The following is a 22,932-nucleotide window of genomic DNA, read 5'->3' on the forward strand; positions in this document are numbered from 1 at the left end:
TGTCCACATCCTAACCCCCAGAACCTGTAACTATGTTACCTCACACAGATAAAGTGCCTTTGCAAATGTGTTAAGTTTAAGGTTTTGAGATGGAAAGAGTACCCTGGATTACCCAGGTGGGCTTAATTTAATCGCAAGCAGCCTTATAAATGAAAAAAAAGGCAGGAGAGTTAGAGTCAGAGAAGAAGATGTGATGATGGAAGTAGGGGCTAGAGTGATATGATTGCTGGCTTTGAAGATGGAAAGAAGCCACAACCGAGGAACTCAGACAACTTCTTGAAGAGGGAAAAGGCAGGAAGCAGTCTCTTTCCTAGAGCCTCTAGAAGGAACACTGCCCTGTTAAGACTTTAATTGTAGCTCTATGAGATCCATTTCAGACCTCTGACCTACAGAACTGTAAGATAATGAATTCTATTATCGTAAGTCACTAAGTTGGTGGTAATTTGTTCTAGTTGCAATAGAAAACTAATACACCGTTAGGGATCTATATTTGTCTAGATCCCTCAATAAACTGTGAACTCCTTAAAGTCAGGCACTGGTTTTGATCAGCCCTGTATTTCTTACAGATCTCTATAGTACCTTGCCTATAACAGTTGCTCAATAAATGCTGAAATTCTTTGGAAAATTAATTAATATATAAGCACTGTATCAAAACTAGACCAGTAACTACAAAAATGTTTGTGCAGAAGGAAGCCCTAAAGGGGAAAATAATAAAATGTGGTATTTATCCTCATTGTTCTTTCAAAAAAATGAGTTGACCAACATAAATGAAAGACACATTGGAGAATTATAAATTATGTGACCTTTTCTTACTCAGGATGATACTATAATTCCTGAATATTAGAAGAAACATGCTCTTAGATTTCTACAACTTTTTAATATAAGTGCATTCTAGGATTTGCATATTTTTAATCATGGAAGAAGTAATACAGTAACAGCATTTTTTAAAAAAATTTCAGCAATAGTTATTTCAATTTGTAAAATATGTTTATTGATTTTATTTTTATTTTTGGTATGATATCCAAAAATAGAAGTTTAATAATAATTTAACTTTTTTAAAAAAAGTATTTTCTGAAAATAACTTTCCTATTATACAAAACGAAGTTTGTGACTATCTTCATAAACAATGCTGTATTCCATTTCAATCCTTCATTGCTATATTGGTCACTATAATAAATGATACTGTGATTTAGACATAGTATTAAAAATCACTGAGATCTTGGGGCTTCCCTGGTGGTGCAGTGGTTGAGAGTCCACCTGCCGATGCAGGGGACATGGGTTCGTGCCCCGGTCCGGGAGGATCCCACATGCCACAGAGCGGCTGGGCCCGCGGGCCATGGCTGCTGGGCCTGCGTGTCCGGAGCCTGTGCTCCGCAAGGGAGGCCACAACAGTGAGAGGCCCGCGTACCGCAAAAAAAAAAGAAAAAAAAAATCACTGAGATCTTAACATTTGATTTAACTCTGAAACATACTAACCTCTCCTCCCAGTGCACATAATATTGTACTATCAAATTATAAAAAAATGTAAATAGCTGAAAAATCATCTGGATGATTTTATATTTAACAAAGAATGTAAATATATTGTACTGCCTTCCTGTTTGTGATTCCTTTAGACATGTTATTCAACATTAAATCATTCTTAGCTCAGTGAAGCATTTTTCGTCAAACTAAACCTAAAATGTATTAAAGGTTTCACTTGATCTTTTTTACAACTCTTTGATGCCCCTGATATTGTACTATCTAGCTTACATATTTAGTTTGCTCACATGTCTTTTTTGCTACAGGAATAGTTAGTACACACTCCGTATAGGTATACTCAGTATATATTCAGTATATAGCTATGTATACTCAGTATACAGCTTAATATCTAGCTCATAGTAGGTGCTTTATAATAAATCAATTACTCAGATCTCTCAGTCATAAAAACTCTTCAATATTAATGATTTATTTTTTATGACAACATTCAGTCAGCTCTGACATTTAGTACAGATTTGAGCCAATTTGTTACCTTGAATATCTATAAAAAATAATACAAAATATGAAAATAATAATAGTTCTTAGGAATTGAAAGGTAATCATCATCAACAAAAACTTCAATTGCTCTCAATATATATTTAGTAAGGCAGGAAATTTAACTATGTATATATTTCAAAAGTATTGTCAACAATCATGAAAACTGAAAATTCAGCCAGCCAGAATGCCAATTCCTCAACTAATCTCTCCTTGTGATACTAACTCTCCGAGATCATCTCCAGAATTATAAAAAGGAAGGGACACTATACTTACCTCAGAGGGATAGAGTGAGAATTAAATGAAGTAATATCTCAGACAGAGGAGCTTGAACTTGGAAGTCAGATAGACCTAAATTTAAAATCCATTATGTCACACCTCTCAAGGTCTCTGCATCCTCACTTGGAAGAGGAGGATGGCAATATCTATCTTTGAAAGTCTGTTTGGACTTTTAAAGATAAAGTATGTCAAAGTATCTGATATAAAGTAAACATTCAATGCATAGGAACTATTACTGGAAAAGTAATGACCCAGAATAAATGTTTAAAAAATATTTCCACTGTTTTTTTAAATTAGAAATATTTTTGATCTGTGAATCACTGTTCCTCGTTGTGTAACTGCCTAAAAGTCAATTCAGCCTTTATGTCTCAGTTTCCCACATATACAATAAGAATGATAATAACCAGTGTTTTGTACCTCTCAGAGTTGCTGAAAGGATCAAATGAGGCAATACAAATGAAAGCTCTTTGAAAAGTGGTGTTATTAATAGCTGTGCTAATACTCATAATAATTTAATAGCACAGATAAATCTGGCATTAATTCACAACAATGGGTCATCTTACTGAGGACATTACAATGATCTATTTTCAGGATAGAAAGTTCCCAATGAATTGGCAAGTATATAGAAATAGACTTCTGAAAGGATGCCAAAGCTGGAACATCCTCAGTTCTGTGTATTTCCAGCTATAGGAAGTGAAACTATTCTACCTTGCAAAGATAATTATTACTTTATTTTAATATTCATCAATTTCTCCATGTTTTGAATATTTGCCAACTTCTTTTCTAGGAAGGGTTTTGAGCTATTTCTAAGAGAGGAGGGCTATTGTGTTTTTAGTTCTGTCAAATGATTATGATCATTATCTTTAAGTTTTTCAAGAGTAGGGAATCAAGCTTTAAAAAATAAGCATGAATTTTAAGATAAAGTGTTTCATTGTTTAATGGCATACTTCATCATTTACCTTAAGACAACAGAAACTTCTTTATCAGTGCCTTTTACTTGTTTTAAAGATGATTTCTTTCAGACAGTTCAGATCTTAAGAGAATTACAGTGTAAAAATTATTCAAAGCAAATTTTCAAAAAGACATCATTTTAAAAGTAATAATTCCAGCTGGTTAAATGAAGAACACCAAAAACATTTGAGTATTTTCTGTACCCTGATAGCATACTGGCCCAATTGTACATAAAATACTGATATTTACTTCTATTCCTTGCCACTTAAAAATCAAATTGACTTTCTTTTATACAACTTTGTATTTTAACACATTCTATTAATTATCAACATGTATTGTGTACATAGAATGCACACAGCGTACCATGTATAGTGAACCTACTTTATGTAATGTTTCTATGTGCATAATTTTTGGAATTCTTAAAATTGTTAATGTTTGATGACTTTAGTAGGCCAAGTGAGTAATAAAATCAAGATTAAAAAGTAGTGTCCTTATACACAGTACATAGTGATGAATAATCCAAACATTAGCCAAACTGTCAAGCATTTAAATAACTATTCTAAAAAGAAATTTCCCAATCTCTCTTCTTTTTAACTGTATTAAATGTTGTATTAGTTTGCCAGGGCTACTGTAACAAAATAAGAAAGTGGGTGGCTTAAACAACAGATATTTATTTTCTCAAAGTTCTGGAGGCTAGAAGTCCAAGATCAAGGTGTCAGTAGGTTTGGTTTCTTGTTAGGCCTTTCTCCTTAGCTTTCGGATGGCTTACTTCCTGCTGTGTCCTCACACTGTCTTTCCTCTATACATGCACATACCTGTGTACATCCATATGCCCTCTTATTATTAAAAAAAAAAAGTCATACTGGATATAGGCCCACCCAAATGACCTCGTTTTACCTTAACTACTTCTTGCATTTCCAAATACACTCACATTCTGACATACTGAGGGTTAGGACTCCAACATGCTAATGTATATAAAGGATAGAGTAAAGGATCATTTAGTAACTTTGTTGTGGATAATTTTTGGAAAATTGGAATAAGGTTTAATTATAACCATTTTCCCACAAATGTTGAACAGTCAAAAATGTTCAATGGTTTTATAAAAATCCCACAAGGAAAATCCTGTAGGAATATTTATCAAATTCCTACAAAAGAAGACAAAGCAGGAGCTCCTAAGATTAAATGTAAAAGGTGAGGATGATGGAAAAATCACACAGAAAACAGTAAATAGTTTAACTACATACAATAAAAATTTTCCATATGCAAAAATTTGAGAAGCAAAATGGTGGACAATATTGGTTATAATGGACCATTATTTGTTACAAAAGCTTATACAGATAATAAAAATCCTTATCTTCAGAGTTGAAAGAAGTAATGATAGGACTGAATAAAGAAAATTAAACAAAATTAAAGACAATCTACAGAGTGGGAGAAAATATTTGCAGATGATGTGACCAACAAGGGATTAATCTCCAAAAAATACAAACAGCTCATACTGCTCAGTATCAAAAATACAAACAACCTAATCAAAAAAATGGACATCTAAATAGACATTTCTCTAAAGAAGACACACAGATGGCCAAGAGGCACACAAAAAGATGCTCAACATTGCTAATTATTAGACAAATGCAAATCAAAACAACAATGAGTAGTTTTAACCGGTCAGAATGGCCATCATCAAAACGTCTACAAATAATAAATGCTGGAGAGGATGTGGAGAAAAGGGATACACTGTTGGTGGGAATGTAAATTGGTACAGCCACTATGGAGAACAGTATGGAGGTTCCTTAAAAAATTAAAAACAGAGCTACCATATGATCCTGCAATTCTACTCCTGGGCATGTATCTGGAGAAAACCATGATTCAAAAAGATACGTGCACCCCAATGTTCACTGCAGCACTATTTACAATAGCCAAGACATGGAAGCAACCTAAACGTCTGTCAACATATGAATGGATAAAGAAGATGTGGTATGTACATACAATGGAATGTTACTCAGCCATAAAAAAGAATGAAATAATGCCATTTGCAGCAACATGGATAGACCTAGAGATGATCATACTAAGTGAAGTAAGTCAGACAGAGAAAGACAAATATCATATGATATTGCTTACACAAGAAATCTTTTAAAAAAAAAGTGATACAAATGAACTTATATACAAAACAGAAAGAGTCTCACAGACATAGAAAACAAATTTGCATTACCAAAGGGGAAAGTGGGAGGGATAAATTAGGAGTTTGGGGTTAACAGATACACACTACTATATATAAAATAGATAACCAACAAGGACCTACTGTATAGCACAGGGAACTATAACCTATAAGAAAAAGAATATATATATATTATATATATTCAGTTATGTATATTATATATATAATATACATATAACTGAATCACTTTGCTATACACCTGAAACTAATACAACTTTGTAAATCAACTATACTCCAATAAAATTTTTTTTAATTAAAAAAAATAAGAAAAATGTAAAAAAGCATTTAACAAACATGTGAAGTAAAGCAGAATAACATTCAATATCACTTGCATTCAAAGATTTGTGTATATGTGTGTTTAAAAGCCTTGCAAATGGCTCGAATCCATTACTGCTAACGGGTAAAGAAACTGCATGAGTTGAATCAACTCCAACTTTGTGTCTGAAGCCACAGAATTCTTGGTCATCTTTCCTCCAAGATTCTGCTTCCTGAAAGTGGAAACAACAAGGGGTTGGGACTATTTTGCACAGATTGGTCATACCATTGTAATGGGTAATGGAAAACCAGCCCAGCCTATGCAGGACACCTGTTTGGGTAGGGGCAGGGTGGGGTGGGGAAAGTGGGCTAGAAGGACACCTTCCAATGCACAAGCTGCCCAAGACCCTGGCTCCTTCTGGTAAATCACAGCACCAGCAGAATGAATGCTGATCACCTCTCTTTGCCTGCATGTTGGAATGCCTACCCACGTGCAAGGTGGGAAGCTCCACTCCAAGAAAATGCACAGGCACACTCCTTGCTACTCAGGGGGCAAACTACCAGCTTAAAAGTGAGAACCTCGGAAGAGAAGTGTGACATTACCTAAGAGCTTGTTAGAAATGCAAATTCATGGGCCCAATGTACTGAATCAGAATCAGTGGAGAAGGGGCCTAAGAAATTGTGTTTTAGCAAGTTCTCAAAGTGATTCTTACACACATTAAAGTTTGAGAACAAATGTTGCAAAAGAAACCCAAAGCTGACTGACCCTGCATTTCTGCCCCCTGTGCATGAGGGCCTGACTCTGACCATAAAAGCAAAAGGGTTAGCGGTTTCAAAACGGTAGAAACTGAGAAAAAAACAAAAATAAATCCACCACCTATCAGCCATTTAGCCACCTCTCACATCAAGACATGAATGAATAGTCCATCTTTTATAAATTTGCTTAGTTTTGAGTGAGAAAATGTCTTTATGCCATTGGAGAAAAAAAGGAATTCATTTATTTAGTAGAATGGCACTACAAACTCATGTTTGCATCAAAATAATCAAACCACCATCCATCAAGATACAGGAAAAAAAAGTGCAGAGATTTAAGGATATTTGCTTCCCTTTAACTTTAGTAGCAGAAGCAGGATTATTCTCATGCTCCTGATACTTATGCAACAGGATGCTGGGGGGGGGTCTGGGGATGTGATGCATGGACCTTCAAGAACTCCTCAAGCTGTACCATCTTCTCAGCTGGGTAAGAAAAAAATGCTCGCTGTTTCAAACTACTGCTTCATGAGGGTTGGGAAGGGCGGGAGAGATTGGAGTGGTGCCGACGATATCAGTTCTTATGGTGGAAGCTCTGAACCTAGGGTCTGGAAATAGTGGCATAACCAAGCTGAGGCTGGCATGGGTAGTGATGGGCCTGAATGCATCACCTCTCTGCCTACTTTTCCAAGGTCCTACTTGGACTCCTCTCACAAAGGGATGCCCATGGTCTACCTGCAGCATACCGGAGTTAGGAAACTGCAAAGTTGTGGAAAGATGCGGGGTTGGAAGGAAGCCAGGTATGACCAGGTATTTTCCCCGTGGCTCCCTCCACATGCACGTTTTACAAGAGCTTCACCTCAGTCACGATGCTCCTGGTGCCTCGACACCAGGCTCAGGAGCCTACTTTCACCAGATGTTGTACATCCGGCCATCCGAAGATGGTGATTTCGACTAAGTTCCGGGCGTTAACTGTATCCACCGTCAACGGGGCCAGGCTCATCCACTCCATTTTTGGAACTATGGCTCGGTCTGGGCCGAAGAGCAAGTCAGCCAGCCATGCCTCCAGGTAAAACAATACTGGGTTTCTCAGTTCCTGTACAGGAAACCACCATGGCCGGGTGCGAATCCCTGGTGGCAGAAGTGGTAACCCCAGCAGCCCGTCTCCCCTGGTGGGCGTCGTCCTTCCATACCCGCGGGCCTCAGTGGCACCTGCGTCCATCGTCAGGCTCCAACCAGCAGCCCAGGAGAGAGGTCATGATGAGCAGCCTCGTGGGACTTGGGGAAGTGCGTAGCCCAGGCCTTTTAAGATTTCCGGCTGGGCCCGCCCCTCTCCGAATCTCTTCTTATGGTCAAATGTGTTTTTGTATCTACACTCCTTGAGTATATGTGTATATAACGTCCATGCTTTTGCTTTAGACCATTTGAAAACTTTTTTGTTGTTTGACCACTACAGTAGATTAAAGGCTGAAAGGAGTCCCACGTAGGCTTTCACCCTTCAGCTATTAAACGCTGTTAAATCCTGTCACTTGATCCCTGCTTCAGCCTATTCTCACCCCTGAGCGATTTCTGGCATCACAGTTTATTGGAAGTGATACCTGTGGTGGTACAGGTGACTGGAATATCACTCCAAAGTAATGAGCTAACTCAATTCTATAGAAATAGTATTCTAAAAACTGGGTAGTCAGGGATGGACGATTGGTCAGGTTAAATCCTGAGCTTGTGACTCAGTCCAGTTTAACAATTATTTTTGGATGCCAGACACTGCCATCCAACAAGCAATACTGAGATAGCAGTGTTGTTATCAAATATATAGAACATGGTCATTATTCTCAATCATGCACCCCAGTGTATTTAGAGGAGTCTTACATTTAAATAGACAATTTGAAAAACAGTGGGATAAATACTAAGAAGCTGGGTATGGCAGCATGCTGTGGGAGCAAGTGATAGAAAACCCAGTTCAGACAAAGGCATCAAGAATGACTTCATGATGATGCACCAGGGGGGGCAGACCTGAAGGATAACTAAGAGCTATTAGATGTCAGTTCACTACAATATGTAATAAGCAATTTATTTAATTATGTGTATCTCACTTTTTTTCTGAAAAGGAAATAATATTGGTAATGTACAGCTTCCTTGGAAAATATTAACAAAAAGTAATGGGAATTCTTTATGAAGGTATCACTGTAAATATTTAGTTTCGTATGTTTGGTTTTCAGCTTTTTGCCTCTAGTCTTAACTCAATATACAAGGAATATATTTGGACATATATTCACTGTGCGTCCTGTGAGCAATGTCTAGATTTACTAATGTTTTGGTCTTTCCTAGTCCCCTTTTTTAATATTTATTCATCCACTTCATTTCTTCTCCTGAAGCATTTAAATCATTTTATCCAGCTGCTAAATTTTCAGATGATCTCCGATCCTAACGGTGATGGAGGTATTGCTTTGTATTACTACTTAATGGTCTTGGGGAATCAGTATTTTTGACAGTTAACTATGGGTATTGATGTGTGTGTGTGTGTGTGTGTGTATAAGATTTTTAGGATTAAGAATTGAACTTGTAACCTCTTGATGCCAATAGTTACTACATGATGGTCCTGACATCATTTCCTTCACCTGAGTACTCCAAATGTCAATGTCAATTGTCAATGAAAAACAATGTTAGCTGTAAAGTGGCAGTTGGGTCTTTTATAATCTGCAAAAGTAAATAATGCTAAACATCCCATTCATAAACTAGCGTTATATAAAGTTCATGTCTTTTATTTCAATCCAGGCTTTAAATATCTTCTGCTGATTGGCAATAGTAATATTCCTTTTCCAAGAAGTGAAATTGTTCTTTAAAATTCTTGGCTTCTTGTCTGTTGAGGGAGTTTAAGTCCCAAATTATTTAATGCAGAATTAGTAACCTCAAACTTTGCTGATCCAGCTTCCTCTTAACCTTTCCATTAAACTGTCTGATGTGGAAAATCAATAGCTGCAGTTACATAATCTGTAGCCTTTCATGAGAGGGAAGATGGTGCAATTATGACTAAGCCAGATATATAATTATTTCTTTATATCCTAACTAAAGTTAGAAAGCTAAACTTGGAATACTGCTTTAAAAATTGCATTGCTCCTAAAACACTTTCAAGACTTTCAAATCAGAAGGCCTTCCCACTAATTAATCTTCAGATTGGCATTATAATGTGTTAGCAGGGAGAAGGTAGCACTTTCAGTGGAATCTTTGCTTTGAAATTTCATACTTTTTATAGTTAGTGATAGGAGAAACCCTGAAGAGAATAAATGAAAGTGAAATTTTACTTTGTAGCTCCTTCACTTTTAGTTTCAGCTCCTTTCCTGTTTTTGGTACGCTACTCTCTCAAAGCTATTGCTCTCAGAAAGCTTACAACTAACCCCTTTTAAAGTTTAATTTACAATGACTTTTTAAAAGGTACTTGTTTTAGCAGATCTTGAAGATCTAATAAATATTTAATGGGGGAAATCTGAATTATCACGGAAGGTAGCAGGTAAGAGATTGTGGGTAGAGGGTAGCATCTGGATTTTATACCACATCTGAAAATACAAGGTTTGATGTACCTCAACTGTATAGTTATTTCTTTTTCACTGTAGGCATCCCCATGGCTTTCTCAGCCTCTGCCCTAAATTCCTTTAGCCAACAGATTCATCTCTGCTGCATTGCTTCAGTAAGTAAGAGTGCAGACCATGAAACTGGATAGATATGAGTTCAAACCCCAAGTCCTCCATTAAGAAACTCTTGCCTTTGGGCATTTTGCTTTACATCTCTAAACCTCAACTTCCTCATCTTTGAAGCAAGGATAACTGTAAAACTTACTTTCTAGGGTTGTTGTAAAGATTAAATGAGTGGTACCTGGGGCTCAGACATGTTGAAGACCCTCTGAGAAGCCATGCTGAATGTGCCTCAATCTACTTACACAAGGGATGGAGACAGGAGTGTTTATCCCCTGGCTTAGGTCTCCCATTAGTTAAGATTTGCAGTGTTTAACTCCTTGCATTTCCAGATTTGCACATATATAAGTCCAAATGTCAGAGTGGGTTCCCGTAGGCATTCCAAAGGAGTAGAGAAGCCCCAAGGCAGGAAAACCATAAAAGTCATGTGATGCATCCTAGAAAACATGCTGTCAAGTTATATGTGCACAGTCCATTACCAGAGCAATAACTAGAGTAAATATATGGGCCAAGAGAATATCAAGCAGAACCAAGGGGTGTTCAGTGAACCCCCTTTCTCTTCTGGTTGAGGGCCTGTCATGCCTCATTGCCAAAGCTTCACTACGGGTGATATTTTTAATATTAATAACATACATTCAATATGCAAATAACAATACGTGAACTTTTAAATAAAACATCTTTTGAAATTATCTAGATAAGTAAGGTTAGAGATTCAAAATATGGAAGAGAGTTCAAGGAAGCAACCTGAAATTGTACAGTTCAGTGTAATATGAAGACTCAAATAAATCTCTAGAGACTCAAATTAAAATCTTCCCTTGGCAACTCACAGACTGCTGCTTTTGCGTTGGCTCCTTAATCTGATTTAGCCTGTATTTACTCTTAAGAACTGGGCAATTACAGTCTTCTTCTTCTTTTTTTTTTTTTTTTTTTACATTAGCTACTCAAAACAGTAACTGTGTCTGTATCTCATCACTCACTGTCTTTTTACAATAAGTGCTCAATTAGTATTTGGTACCCACTTTGACAACCCTGGAGGACTACTGTGAAGTTAAAATTGGGTAACTAGTGTAAAAATAAACCTCACAGCATATTAATTTCACTTTTCCTTCCGTTGTATTATAGTTAAGTAGGTAGACATATCAACAGAGTCCTTAAAGTAAATCATTTTTCTCCCTACCAACGGCTAATAACACATCCACATAATTCCAGTCATTTATCTGTTTCACCACAGAGCCTGAATTTGCCAGGAGGTCTCAACTCATAGTTCCAGATTTGAGTGCTGTTCTTCTGGTATTGATTCTCCTGGGTTATTTTTTTCTCCATTTAAATTAAAAATCCCATTCTAATATGCTTCTACCCTTTCCTCCTATAATATATTCAATTGCTATTTACCAAATATAACTCTATGTATTTCAAGTGGTAGTAGAGTATACTTTCGCCCTGCCTATATAATATGTTCTATTGCTATTTACCAAATATAACTTTATATATTTTAAGTTGCAGGAGATTTATGCCTTCACCCTGCCAGATATTTGCTTCTGTTTTGTTCAAAGAATACCCACTGAGTTCCTGAATAAATCATTGACTAGTTTTATAATGCCTCTACTCACAGGGCAGCCATGCATGAAGTAATAACGAGATTCATAAAATATTACCATTATGAGTTGCTATGCCATTGTATTGCTTTCCTTTCAAATATTTTGACACCACAATGTCAATAGCTCTATAGTGTGAACATCCTTTCTGGATTGTGCCTGAAAAAAAATTGCTCACCGGAATTCTAAGTTCCCCCAAAGCATCACTGAATCTTAGTTTTGACTAAATGCTCTGTATCAGAAGCTTTAAATGTATCAGTTATGGGAGTTCCGGGAAGATGGCGGAAGAGTAAGACGCGGAGATCACCTTCCTCTCCACAGATACACCAGAAATACATCTACGCGTGGAACAACTCCTACGGAGCACCTACTGAACGCTGGCAGAAGACCTCAGACCTCCCAAAAGGCAAGGAACCCCCCACGTACCTGGTTAGGGCAAAAGAAAAAACTAAACAGAGACAAAAGAATAGGGACGGGTCCTGCACCAGCGGGAGAGAGCTGTGAAGGAGGAAAAGTGTCCACACACTAGGAGCCCCTTCGCGGGTGGAGACTTCGGGAGGCGGAGTGGGGGAGCGTGGGAGCCGCGGAGGAGAGCACAGCAACAGGGGTGCGGAGGGCAAAGCGGAGAGATTCCAGCGCAGAGGATCGGGCCGACCGGCACTCACCAGCCGAGAGGCTTGTCTGTTCGCCCGCCGGGGCGGGCGGGACTGGGAGCTGAGGCTCCGGCTTTTGTCGGAGCGCCGGGAGAGGACTGAGGTTGGCGGCGTGAACACAGCCTGCAGGGCGTTGGTGCGCCGCGGCTGGCCGGGAGAGAGTCTGGGGAGGGGTCTGGACCTGCCGAAGAGGCAAGAGACTTTTACGTCCCTCTTTGTTTCCTGGTGCACGAGGAGGGGGGATTGGGAACGCTGCTTGGGAGAGCTCCGGAGACGGGCGCGAGCCGCGGCTAAGAGTGCGGAGCCCAGAGACGGACATGGGACGCTAAGGCCGCTGCTGCCGCCGCCAGGAGGCCTGTGTGCGAGCGCAGGTCACTAGCCACACGCCCTTCCGGGGAGCCTGTGCAGCCCGCCGCTGCCGGGGTCCCGGGATCCGGGGACGGCTCCCCCGGGAGAGCGCACGGCGCGCCTCAGGCTGCAGCGTCACGCCGGCCTCCGCCGCTGCAGGCCCGCCCCGCACTCCGTGACCCTCCCTAGCCCCCGGCCTGGGTGAGCCAGAGCCTCCGAATCAGCGGCTCCTTTAACCCTGTCCTGTCTGAGCAAAGAACAGACGCCCTCCGGCGACCTACACGCACAGGCGGGGCCAAATCCAAAGCTGAGCCCCTGGGAACTGTGAGAACAAAGAAGAGAAAGGGAAATCTCTTCCAGCAGCCTCAGAAGCAGCGGATTAAAGCTCCACAATCAACTTGATATACCCTGCATCTGTGGAATACCTGAATAGACAACGAATCATCCCAAATTAAGGAGCCCTGTGGATGAAAGGCTCTTGGTGCTGCAGCCAGGACTCAGTGCTGTGCCTCTGAGGTGGGAGAGCCAACTTCAGGACACTGGTCCACAAGAGGCCTCCCAGCTGCACATAATATCAAACAGCAAAAATCTCCGAGAGATCTCCATCTCAACGCCAGCACCCAGCTTCACTCAACGACCAGCAAGCTACAGTGCTGGACATCCTATGCCAAACAACTAGCAAGACAGGAACACAACCCCACCCATTAGCAGAGAGGCTGCCCAAAATCATAATAAGTCTACAGACACCCCAAAACACACCACCAGACATGGACCTGCCCACCAGAAAGACAAGATCCAGCCTCATACACCAGAACACAGGCACTAGTACCCTCCACCAGGAAGCCTACACAACCCACTGAACCAACCTTAGCCACTGGGGACAGACTCAAAAAACAACAGGAACTACGAACCTTCAGCCTGCAAAAAAAAAAAAAAAAGGAGACCCCAAACACAGTAAGATAAGCAAAATGAGAAGACAGAAAAACACACAGCAGATGAAGGAGCAAGATAAAAACCCACCAGACCTAACAAATGAAGAGGAAATAGGCAGTCTACCTGAAAAAGAATTCAGAATAATGATAGTAAGGTTGATCCGAAATCTTGGAGATAGAATGGACAATAGAATGGACAAATTGCAAGAATCAGTTAACAAGGACCTAGAAGAACTAAAGATGAAACAAGCAACGATGAACAACACAATAAATGAAATTAAAAGTACTCTAGATGGGATCAATAGCAGAATAACTGAGGCAGAAGAACGGATAAGTGACCTGGAAGATAAAATAGTGGAAATAACTACTGCAGAGCAGAATAAAGAAAAAAGAATGAAAAGAACTGAGGACAGTCTCAGAGACCTCTGGGACAACGTTAAACGCACCAACATTCGAATTATAGGGGTTCCAGAAGAAGAAGAGAAAAAGAAAGGGACTGAGAAAATATTTGAAGAGATTATAGTTGAAAACTTCCCTAATATGGGAAAGGAAATAGTTAATCAAGTCCAGGAAGCACAGAGAGTCCCATACAGGATAAATCCAAGGAGAAATACGCCAAGACACATATTAATCAAACTGTCAAAAATTAAATACAAAGAAAACATATTAAAAGCAGCAAGGGAAAAACAACAAATAACACACAAGGGAATCCCCATAAGGTTAACAGCTGATCTTTCAGCAGAAACTCTGCAAGCCAGAAGGGAGTGGCAGGACATATTGAAAGTGTTGAAGGAGAAAAACCTGCAACCAAGATTACTCTACCCAGCAAGGATCTCATTCAGATTTGATGGAGAAATTAAAACCTTTACAGGCAAGCAAAAGCTGAGAGAGTTCAGCACCACCAAACCAGCTCTACAACAACTGCTAAAGGAACTTCTCTAGGCAAGAAACACAAAAGAAGGAAAGGACCTAAATGTATCAGTTATGTAATTTGGAAATAGGGGTGATTTCTATCAGGGATTTAGACACAACTTTGCTCCCTCATCAAAAAGAATTTTAAAGTACTAATTTTGCATTGTGCTATTTCAGGGTTTGTACAAAGAGAATTATTTAAATATGGTCCTAAACCCTCAGAACTTCACAATCTAATAAAACACTGGCAAGAAAGAAACATAAAAAGACATGTAAAATGCTAACCAGAGAAGAAAGGCAAGAAAGTGACACAGTTGACCATGATTTTAAGTTTAGTTCATACATATATGTTTTGTAATTCATATTGTTGATAAATTTTTAAGGACAAAATGCTGAAATTTATACTGTTTACAGTCCATTCAGAATGTATTTTTACATTATAGGTACTCAATCAACTGTAGAGGTGAAGCTTCTTTGGGACAAGGGATAAGAAAAGAACAACATTATGCAGCAAGAGCAGATATGGTCTTCCTCAAAAATGCTATTCTCTCATGGTGCAAAGGACCTCACTGGATGATTCTATATTTTACCTGGACATCAGGTCTGTCTTTAAAGACATCTATCCGTTAACAGTTTCCAAACTAATATATATCCTTTTTATTACAAATCTTTTAATGACCCCAAAGCAATCTTTTGAGAAAAATAACCTATCAACCTACACACAAAATAACAATCTACCAATACTTGAATTTAAAAACTTATGACTTGGTGCAGCCACTATGGAGAAGAGTATGGAGGTTCCTTAGAAAACTAAAAATAGACTTACCATATGATCCAGCAATCTCATTCCTGTGCGTATATCCAGAAAAAATGAAAACTCTAATTTGAACAGATACATGCACCCCAATGTTCACAGCAGCACTCTTTACAATAGCCAGGAAATGGAAGCAACCTAAATGTCCATTGACAGAGGAATGGATAAAAGAAGATGTGGTGTGTGTGTATATATATATATATATATATACGTCCTAAACCCTAGAACCTGTTAATGCTGCCTTATTTGGAAAAAGGATATTTGCAGATATAATTAAGTTAAGGATCTTAGATGACATAGATATACAGATATATGATGGAATATTACTCAGCCATTAGAAAGAAAGAAATAATTCCATTTGCAGCAACATGGATGGACCTAAAGATTGTCATACTAAGTGAAGTCAGACAGAGAAAGACAAAAATCATATGATATCACTTATATGTGGAATCTAAAAATATGATACAAATGAACTTATTTACAAAACAGAAATAGACTCACAGACATAGAAAACAAACTTATGGTTACCAAAGGGGAAAGAGGGGGGAGGGATAAATTAGGAGTTTGGGATCAACAGACACACACTACTACAGATAAAGCAGATAAATAACAAGGACATACTGTATAGTACAGAGCATTATATATTCAATATCTTGTAATAACCTATAATGGAAAGGAATCTGAAGGTGTTGCTGTACACTTGCGTTGATCTATACAACACTGTAAATCAACTATACTTCAATTAAAAAATTAAAACTAAAAGCATAACAAAAAATTGAAAAATTAAAAAAACATAACTAATATAATTGAGATATATAAGACAACAGTAATGAAATGATGCCTTTCAAAGACATAGTTAAGTAACCAGATGCTTTAACATACTTATGTAATCATCATAAGTGTGAGAGTTACAAATGAAGATTAATCAAGAGTGTAGTATACGGGCTTCCCTGGTGACGCAGTGGTTGAGAGTCCGCCTGCCGATGCAGGGGATGCGGGTTTGTACCCCGATCCAGGAAGATCCCACATGCCACGGAGCGGCTGGGCCCGTGAGCCATGGCAGCTGAGCCTGCGCGTCCGGAGCCTGTGCTCCACAACGGGAGAGGCCACAACAGTGAGAGGCCCGCGTACCGCAAAAAAAAAAAAAAAAAAAAAAAAAGAGTGTAGTATGGACAACTCACATATTGTTATCAACAAAACACACTGGATTAACTAGCAGGCAATTTAAAAAATGGTGAAAAATCTTGGTAAAGTTCCAAACCAAACAAAATACATTCTTCTTTCAATTTACATGGTGAATATATTACTGGAAAACTCAGTTTATATTACAAGCATGCCAAAACATTTTCCAGTTATACAAAAATAGTGATATTTCTAGGATCAAATAATTACAACCAGGATTTTTGCCTATATTAATACCTATTAAACATTTGGAATGTCTTGAGGGCTCCAGAATTTTTTTTTTTTAAATCAAGGAGTGTCCTTCAATCTGAAAGACCTGTGGCCTATTGTTGGCTAGCCGCTTAAAGCCATCAGAATTTCTGAGTGGGTTCCCACAGATGTCCCATAGGTGAAAGCAAAGAAGCCCCGGGGCAGGAAGTGAGAGACACCTTGTACAGCTGAATGGAGGCAGCAGATCCACAGCAATGGCTGAAGAAAACAGTAGGCAGAGCAGAAAGAGGGCACAAAATTTGTCTGATACACTCCTATTTTAGTTCCCAGCGCTGCTGTAACAAATTACCACAAACTTGATGGCTCAAAATAACAAAAATGTATTCTCTCACAGTTGTGGAAGCCAAAAGTCTGAAATCAAGGTATGAACAATCCTCTGAAACCTCTAGAGGAAACCCCATTTCTTGGCTCTTCCAGCTTCAAGTGGCTCCAGGCAGTCCTTGGCTTGTTGCTGCATCACTCAGATCTCTGCTTCTGTGGTCACACTGCCTCCTCTTCTCTGTTTGTCTCCTTATTAGGACACTTGTCATTGGATTTAAGGCCCACCTGGATAATCCAGGATGGTCTCATCTAAGATCCTTAACTTAATTAAATCGGCAAATATCCTTTTTCCAAATAAGGCAGCATTAACAGGTTCTAGGATTTAGGACATGAACATATCTTGGGTATATTCATTCAACTCACTACAACCTTTTTCTATTCCAGGCTGCTGTTCTGTCATGCCTCATTGTATCAACCAAAAACACTTCTACAGATATCCAAAACACATTCATGTGTGCAGTATTATACCACTGAGAGCCACCTAGGCTGGCTAGTTTTCCCATGTATGACTTCTTCTAACAAAAGGAGGAAAGCTATTCAAGAGCACATTTCATTACTTTCTCCCACTATTTACCGATGTAGACTGGACTGTTTTTCATAATGTCGGCCTTGACTGTTTTAGTTACAGATGTTCTTCTAGTGCTAATACATGGCACAATCAAGAACAGCAAGGCAGTTGAGAAAGGATTGGATTTTGCCTACTGAGTCCTGGTCAAATCACTTAAACTAAGACTCATTTTTCTGCATCTGTAAAATGAGGATTAAAGTTTTTCCCTCACAGTCATGTGCAATGATTAAATTATGCAGACAAATCCATTTTTAACATGTAGAAGACAATGTAAAAATAAATGAATTTGAGTGTTAGATTTTGAATCATATCTTCATATTTGGTGGGGAAAGCAAATTCTAAGTAGACTGATTTTGCAAATATTAAATATTATATTTTCATCTAACATTTTTTCACAATTAATATATTCTAGGACTGCATATAGATAAAACAACAATATGTCAGTGGAGGTTGATAGGTATATAGAAAATTTCCTTTGACATGGACAAAAACTATGAATTGTTTAGTACAACTTCTAAGTGTTTCCTAAGAAAATGGAACTTTCAAAAGATCCTAAGGATCTTCTTTTTACAAAAATAAGCTTCTGAGCTTAAAACAGGTAACCACAAAATGTCCCAGATTTAACAGGGACTTTTGCCCCTTTTCATTAGAAGTTAGCCTTAGGGTAGACAATGGTACAAGTTCCAAAAAAGCTTTGACACTGCAGTAATGTAAATGATATGTAATGTAAGAAAAACTTTAAAATGAATATTTAGAAATGTGTTATTTGGCACCGACCTGGAGACCCACCTTTGCCTGCCCTACTGAGTAGGCTGGGTCACTTCTGCAATTCTCCTCATTAAAACCACAGGAACTATTATCAAAGTCAGAGTGACCTAGGTTATTTCTTTCTATAGTCCGCACAGGTAAGATCAAGTAATGTCAAGCAGTCAGCAGGAGTAAGGCAAATTCTGAAACCAGAATTTCACTGTCTGCATTTAATACCACCTGGTCAGAGAATGGCATTTGTCATCACAATGATTTTGCATTTAGGACATATAGAAATAGTGCTAATAATTGACCCTAATAACTGATGTGTGATTGGTACACGTGATTGTGGGCAGATGTATTTTAACTATATTATCTGCAGAGATTAAAAAAAAACTTAAAATTCTTCTGACATTTCCCCTTTCACTGTATTTAAGTGATTGTCTAAACATCTCAGTCAGCTTATGATTTTATCTGTATCCCATGGCAAAATAAAAATTAAAAAAAACATTGAAAGCTTCAACTGCTTTTATAAAAAATACTAAAAGCTTCAGTTGCTATTATAATGGAAACCTAGTTCAAACTCACATGTCAGATAGTCACATTTATCTTTTAGTTCAATTTTAATTCTTTTTTATTTGTCAAAGATAATTGTTAGAAAAGTGAACATTTTTATTCAAAATGAAGAGCTTAAAATATAAGAAATGTAAAATGTGAATATGAAAAATAATGAATAAATATTCCACTAAAAGACCTCTACTAGTTGTTTAAAAACAACATATATATATTTATGCATGCATGGCTGCATATGTGTGTATATATGTATCATATATATCATATTCTAAATCTATGTGTATATATGGTTCATATGTATATGTATGTCATATTCAAAATCTGGTCACTGATGGTGGTGAAGATCATTGTAAGTCAAGTGAGTGAGTCTAGCTGTCAGATTTCCAAATGACTGAAGTAGATTTCCATTTCTTCCATCAAAAGCTTAGCTTTTGTCAAGAGTACTGGGTAATCTCCACCTACAAGTTGCCGTTGCTTAGGCTAAGAGATTCATTCTTGCTCTAGTTTTGTGGGACCTCGAAAATGTGAGGTTTTTCCATGGTTTTATTGTTTTCTTTTAAAATATGGCAGGAATCACTTATAATCATTGGAAGATTATTAAACTAGAATCAAAGGATTCTATGTCCTACACCGAGCTTTCCACTTAGTATTATCCTTTTCATTACGGAAAACTATTTAAGCTCATTGGGTCTCAGTTTTCTTACATGTATAATGAAGGCACTAAAATAGATTATCTCTAAGATGATGTACTTGGTAATATAAGACACATGAGATAAAATATAAGAACACTTATAAGCAAAGCACAGTTGGAAATATTGAAACCTATAACTTGTATTCAGATATTTGAATTTTCTCATGATTGCTAGGCCTTTAATTAAAATTGGGACCATGTCATTTATTAACGTATGTTTGTTTCAATTAAATAATTTAGCAATGATGTTAAGAAATAAGAGCTATTTTACAAGTGTATTTAACACAAAAGTATTAAGAGGAACTGTGGCTATAAAAGTCATTTCTCTAAGAGAGCCTAGACCCTGTTTTCTGTGGAATAAATTTACCAGTCAAGGAAACACCTCCAATTTATGGGAGAGAAGAGAGCTATGCCTCCCCTGGCTCCTCAAGGAGAAGGCATTCTAAATCCATTCTTATTCCCACTCTACTTAGAAAATGGAAGAGAGGTGGAAGTATATGTTTTCCCTTGATCCTTACTGATTACTATTGATTTAACCAGATAGTAAAGGGAAAAGAAGCCCATACATAGTTAATATTTATGATGAGAATAGATCATTCCCTGGTTGTAATGCTGAGAATTGTGTTCTTCTGCTCCAAGTTAGGGGCAGATTATTTTTCATTCTGAATTATTCATTAAATCTTAAAGGTAACTTTTAGCCAATTGTTGAGTGTTCTCACAGATCCTGGCTGCTGCCAGTAACTATCTTCAAAACATTCACTGCAGCTGTGATTTCAGGCAATAATGGCCAATCACAATTCTGAAAGCAGGTGATCACAGCTTTTACAGTGCCTCTTCCTTGTGATACAGTCAATTTCCACAGGCTTTATTTACTCCCTAGAAACAGGCTATTAGCTTGATGATCACTCCCCACTGAGAAATTTACAACTTTCTTAAGTCTGCAGGGGAACCCTTACAGAGCAAATTGTAGGCTTCCCCCAAGAAGTAAATAAATCTAAAATAAAATAACTTTTAGCAACACCTGCAGGAGTTAACAGTTTCCCACACCCAGTCTGGTTACATTTGGCCTGAGTCCATCACTGCATGTATCTTAAGTGATATTCTTATTTAATGGCTGCTTTAATGAGATTTTGATGTTCTGGGAAGTTTAGCTGGAATCATTTGCAGTCAATCGCAATCCAGTAAATGTTTGGCTACCTTCAGACTACTCTCAATGTTTAAAAACCGGGGGAGATTTTGCTCCTTGGTTGCATTAGAGTGTTACAATCTAGAAGGAGACTTTCACCATGAGTGGAAGAATGTGCTCAGAAAGTAACAGTAGCTGAATGAAGTCTTACTAGTGAAAAATAAAAACTGTCAAATATGCAAAATATATGATATGATGCATGAACACTCATCCAATCCCTTGTTGCCGTAACCTGACGACAAAAACTTTTTTTGGAAATCAATGGAAAGGTTCCTTTTACCTTATCATAGCACAAGAATTGTTAACAAATACCTCCTCAGGCCTCCTCACTTTTTACATTTTTTAATGTCTAAAATCTACACGTGTGTCTGTGTCCACACATTGACAGTGAGTTATTGGAGACTGGCTGGATGGTGGTAGTGGTGGTTGGGGAGATTGTGGAGAGTAGAGTTAAACAGGTGGGAGGAGAATTGATATCAGCAGTTTTATTTTTCCTGGACGGTTGATTTCTAATAGTAAGTTATTTTCAGGAATAGGGAGAAAGTTACTTTCCTTGACTTGTTTGCCATCAAATTTCAATTTTCCAAAAAGGAAATATCTCTGAAAAAGAGTCATTTGTCACCATTGAATTGCATTGCTGGCCAATAGCTTTTAGCAATTCTGTTCAAAACTGCTTAGTGTAATGCAGTTTTCATGTATGTATCAACCATTTATTCAAGTACTAAAACAGATTCACCTTTCCTCCACATATTAAAGGATGAACAATATATTCCAAGTTACTTAAAAATTAGAAATTGAAAATTCAGTCTCATCCCCTCTTTCTAGAGAATTGTGGACCACATGATAGGCTAGGACTTGTAGCCAGCAGCCGCATCTTTAGAAATGAAGAATGGAATGTCCCTTTCTTCTTTCATCCTGCTAAATGTTACAAATAACTTCTGACTGGTTCCTAAAATAAAGTCAAGATTTTTTTTTGTCCTGCTTGACATGATTAGGTTTGATACTCTGACCATATCCTCTCCCGTCTTCAATCACTCAAGAATATTTTTTTAACTTCTTCCATTTATTTTTTGATGATCCTAAATAGTTTCTTCAGGTAAATGTGTGATGGTGGACTATACAACATAAAGAACTATAGCTTCACAACTATAATGATGACTGAATCAACAGAAAAAAATACTCAACAGTTGCTCATATTCTCTAGTGAATAAAAGTTGTTATAGAAAAGGAAAGGTTTGAAAAATGTTGATTTTATTGAAATAAAGGAAACACCTTGTTCGTGTATCCAGAGCCCTCTGAATAATGAAGGAATTTAAATCCAGAAAAATACAGTTAAGTGTAGCTATGTCTACAGCACATTGATAAATAAAACACAATCATATTTGTTTACTGTAATCAGAGAATCATTAAAAATAACTAGAAATAATTTATTGTGATACATAAGAATTACTATTGTGAAAAACCTTTTATCTATTTAAAATATTATTATATTTTGTTTCAAAGAGGTTTTCAAGTACTAAATTCCCTTAGGAAAGGCATGTATCAAAATATACAAAAGTATAAATTTGCAAAATACTTTCAAGAATTGTTTTTCTTTGATTAGAAATGAGAGAATTCATAGATTTTAACAGAAGCTGTAAGCAAGAAGTTCTTAAGCATCACTAATAATCAAGCATAGAATAGCAAAAGTAAGAAAACTATATTTTGTTTAACCTTTGTAAAGTCAATATTATCAGCCTCATCAACTCAACAGTTAACATCATGCACTGACCACAATCCCTGCCTATTTTTGGCCTCACGTTCTTTAGCTCCCTGACTACAGCAACCCCCATTTCCAATCTATTTCAGCCATATTAAACCTATTATCTCAGGCAGAACAGATATATAATTAACCTTTGTACATCCAAGAGCTTATCACAGTGGCATCTATTTGGCACTTAAATATTTCTGAAGGAATGAAATCCCTCTCAACACAGTGTTTCATCCTCTCATAC

General features: G+C 37.6%; 2 protein-coding genes across 3 annotated transcripts in view; one reads left to right on the forward strand and one right to left on the reverse strand.

Moving 5' to 3' along the window:
- OLFM3 (olfactomedin 3) overlaps positions 1-22,932 on the forward strand; it is a gene marked incomplete at both ends in the record, with an annotated part of 195,660 nt that overhangs the window by 72,860 nt on the left and 99,868 nt on the right. The gene's annotated exons all lie outside the window — the stretch shown is intronic.
- Positions 6,861-7,679, reverse strand: LOC309958105 (oocyte-expressed protein homolog; the record flags this gene model as incomplete). The annotated part of the gene is made up of 3 exons (XM_082833739.1): positions 6,861-6,943; positions 7,141-7,192; positions 7,365-7,679. The coding sequence occupies 3 exons, from the start codon at positions 7,677-7,679 to the stop codon at positions 6,861-6,863; spliced, it is 450 nt and encodes a 149-aa protein (XP_082689865.1).

The sequence above is a fragment of the Leucopleurus acutus genome (genome assembly GCF_964270905.1).
Source record: "Leucopleurus acutus genome assembly, chromosome: 2".
NCBI classification, from domain to species: domain Eukaryota; kingdom Metazoa; phylum Chordata; class Mammalia; order Artiodactyla; family Delphinidae; genus Leucopleurus; species Leucopleurus acutus.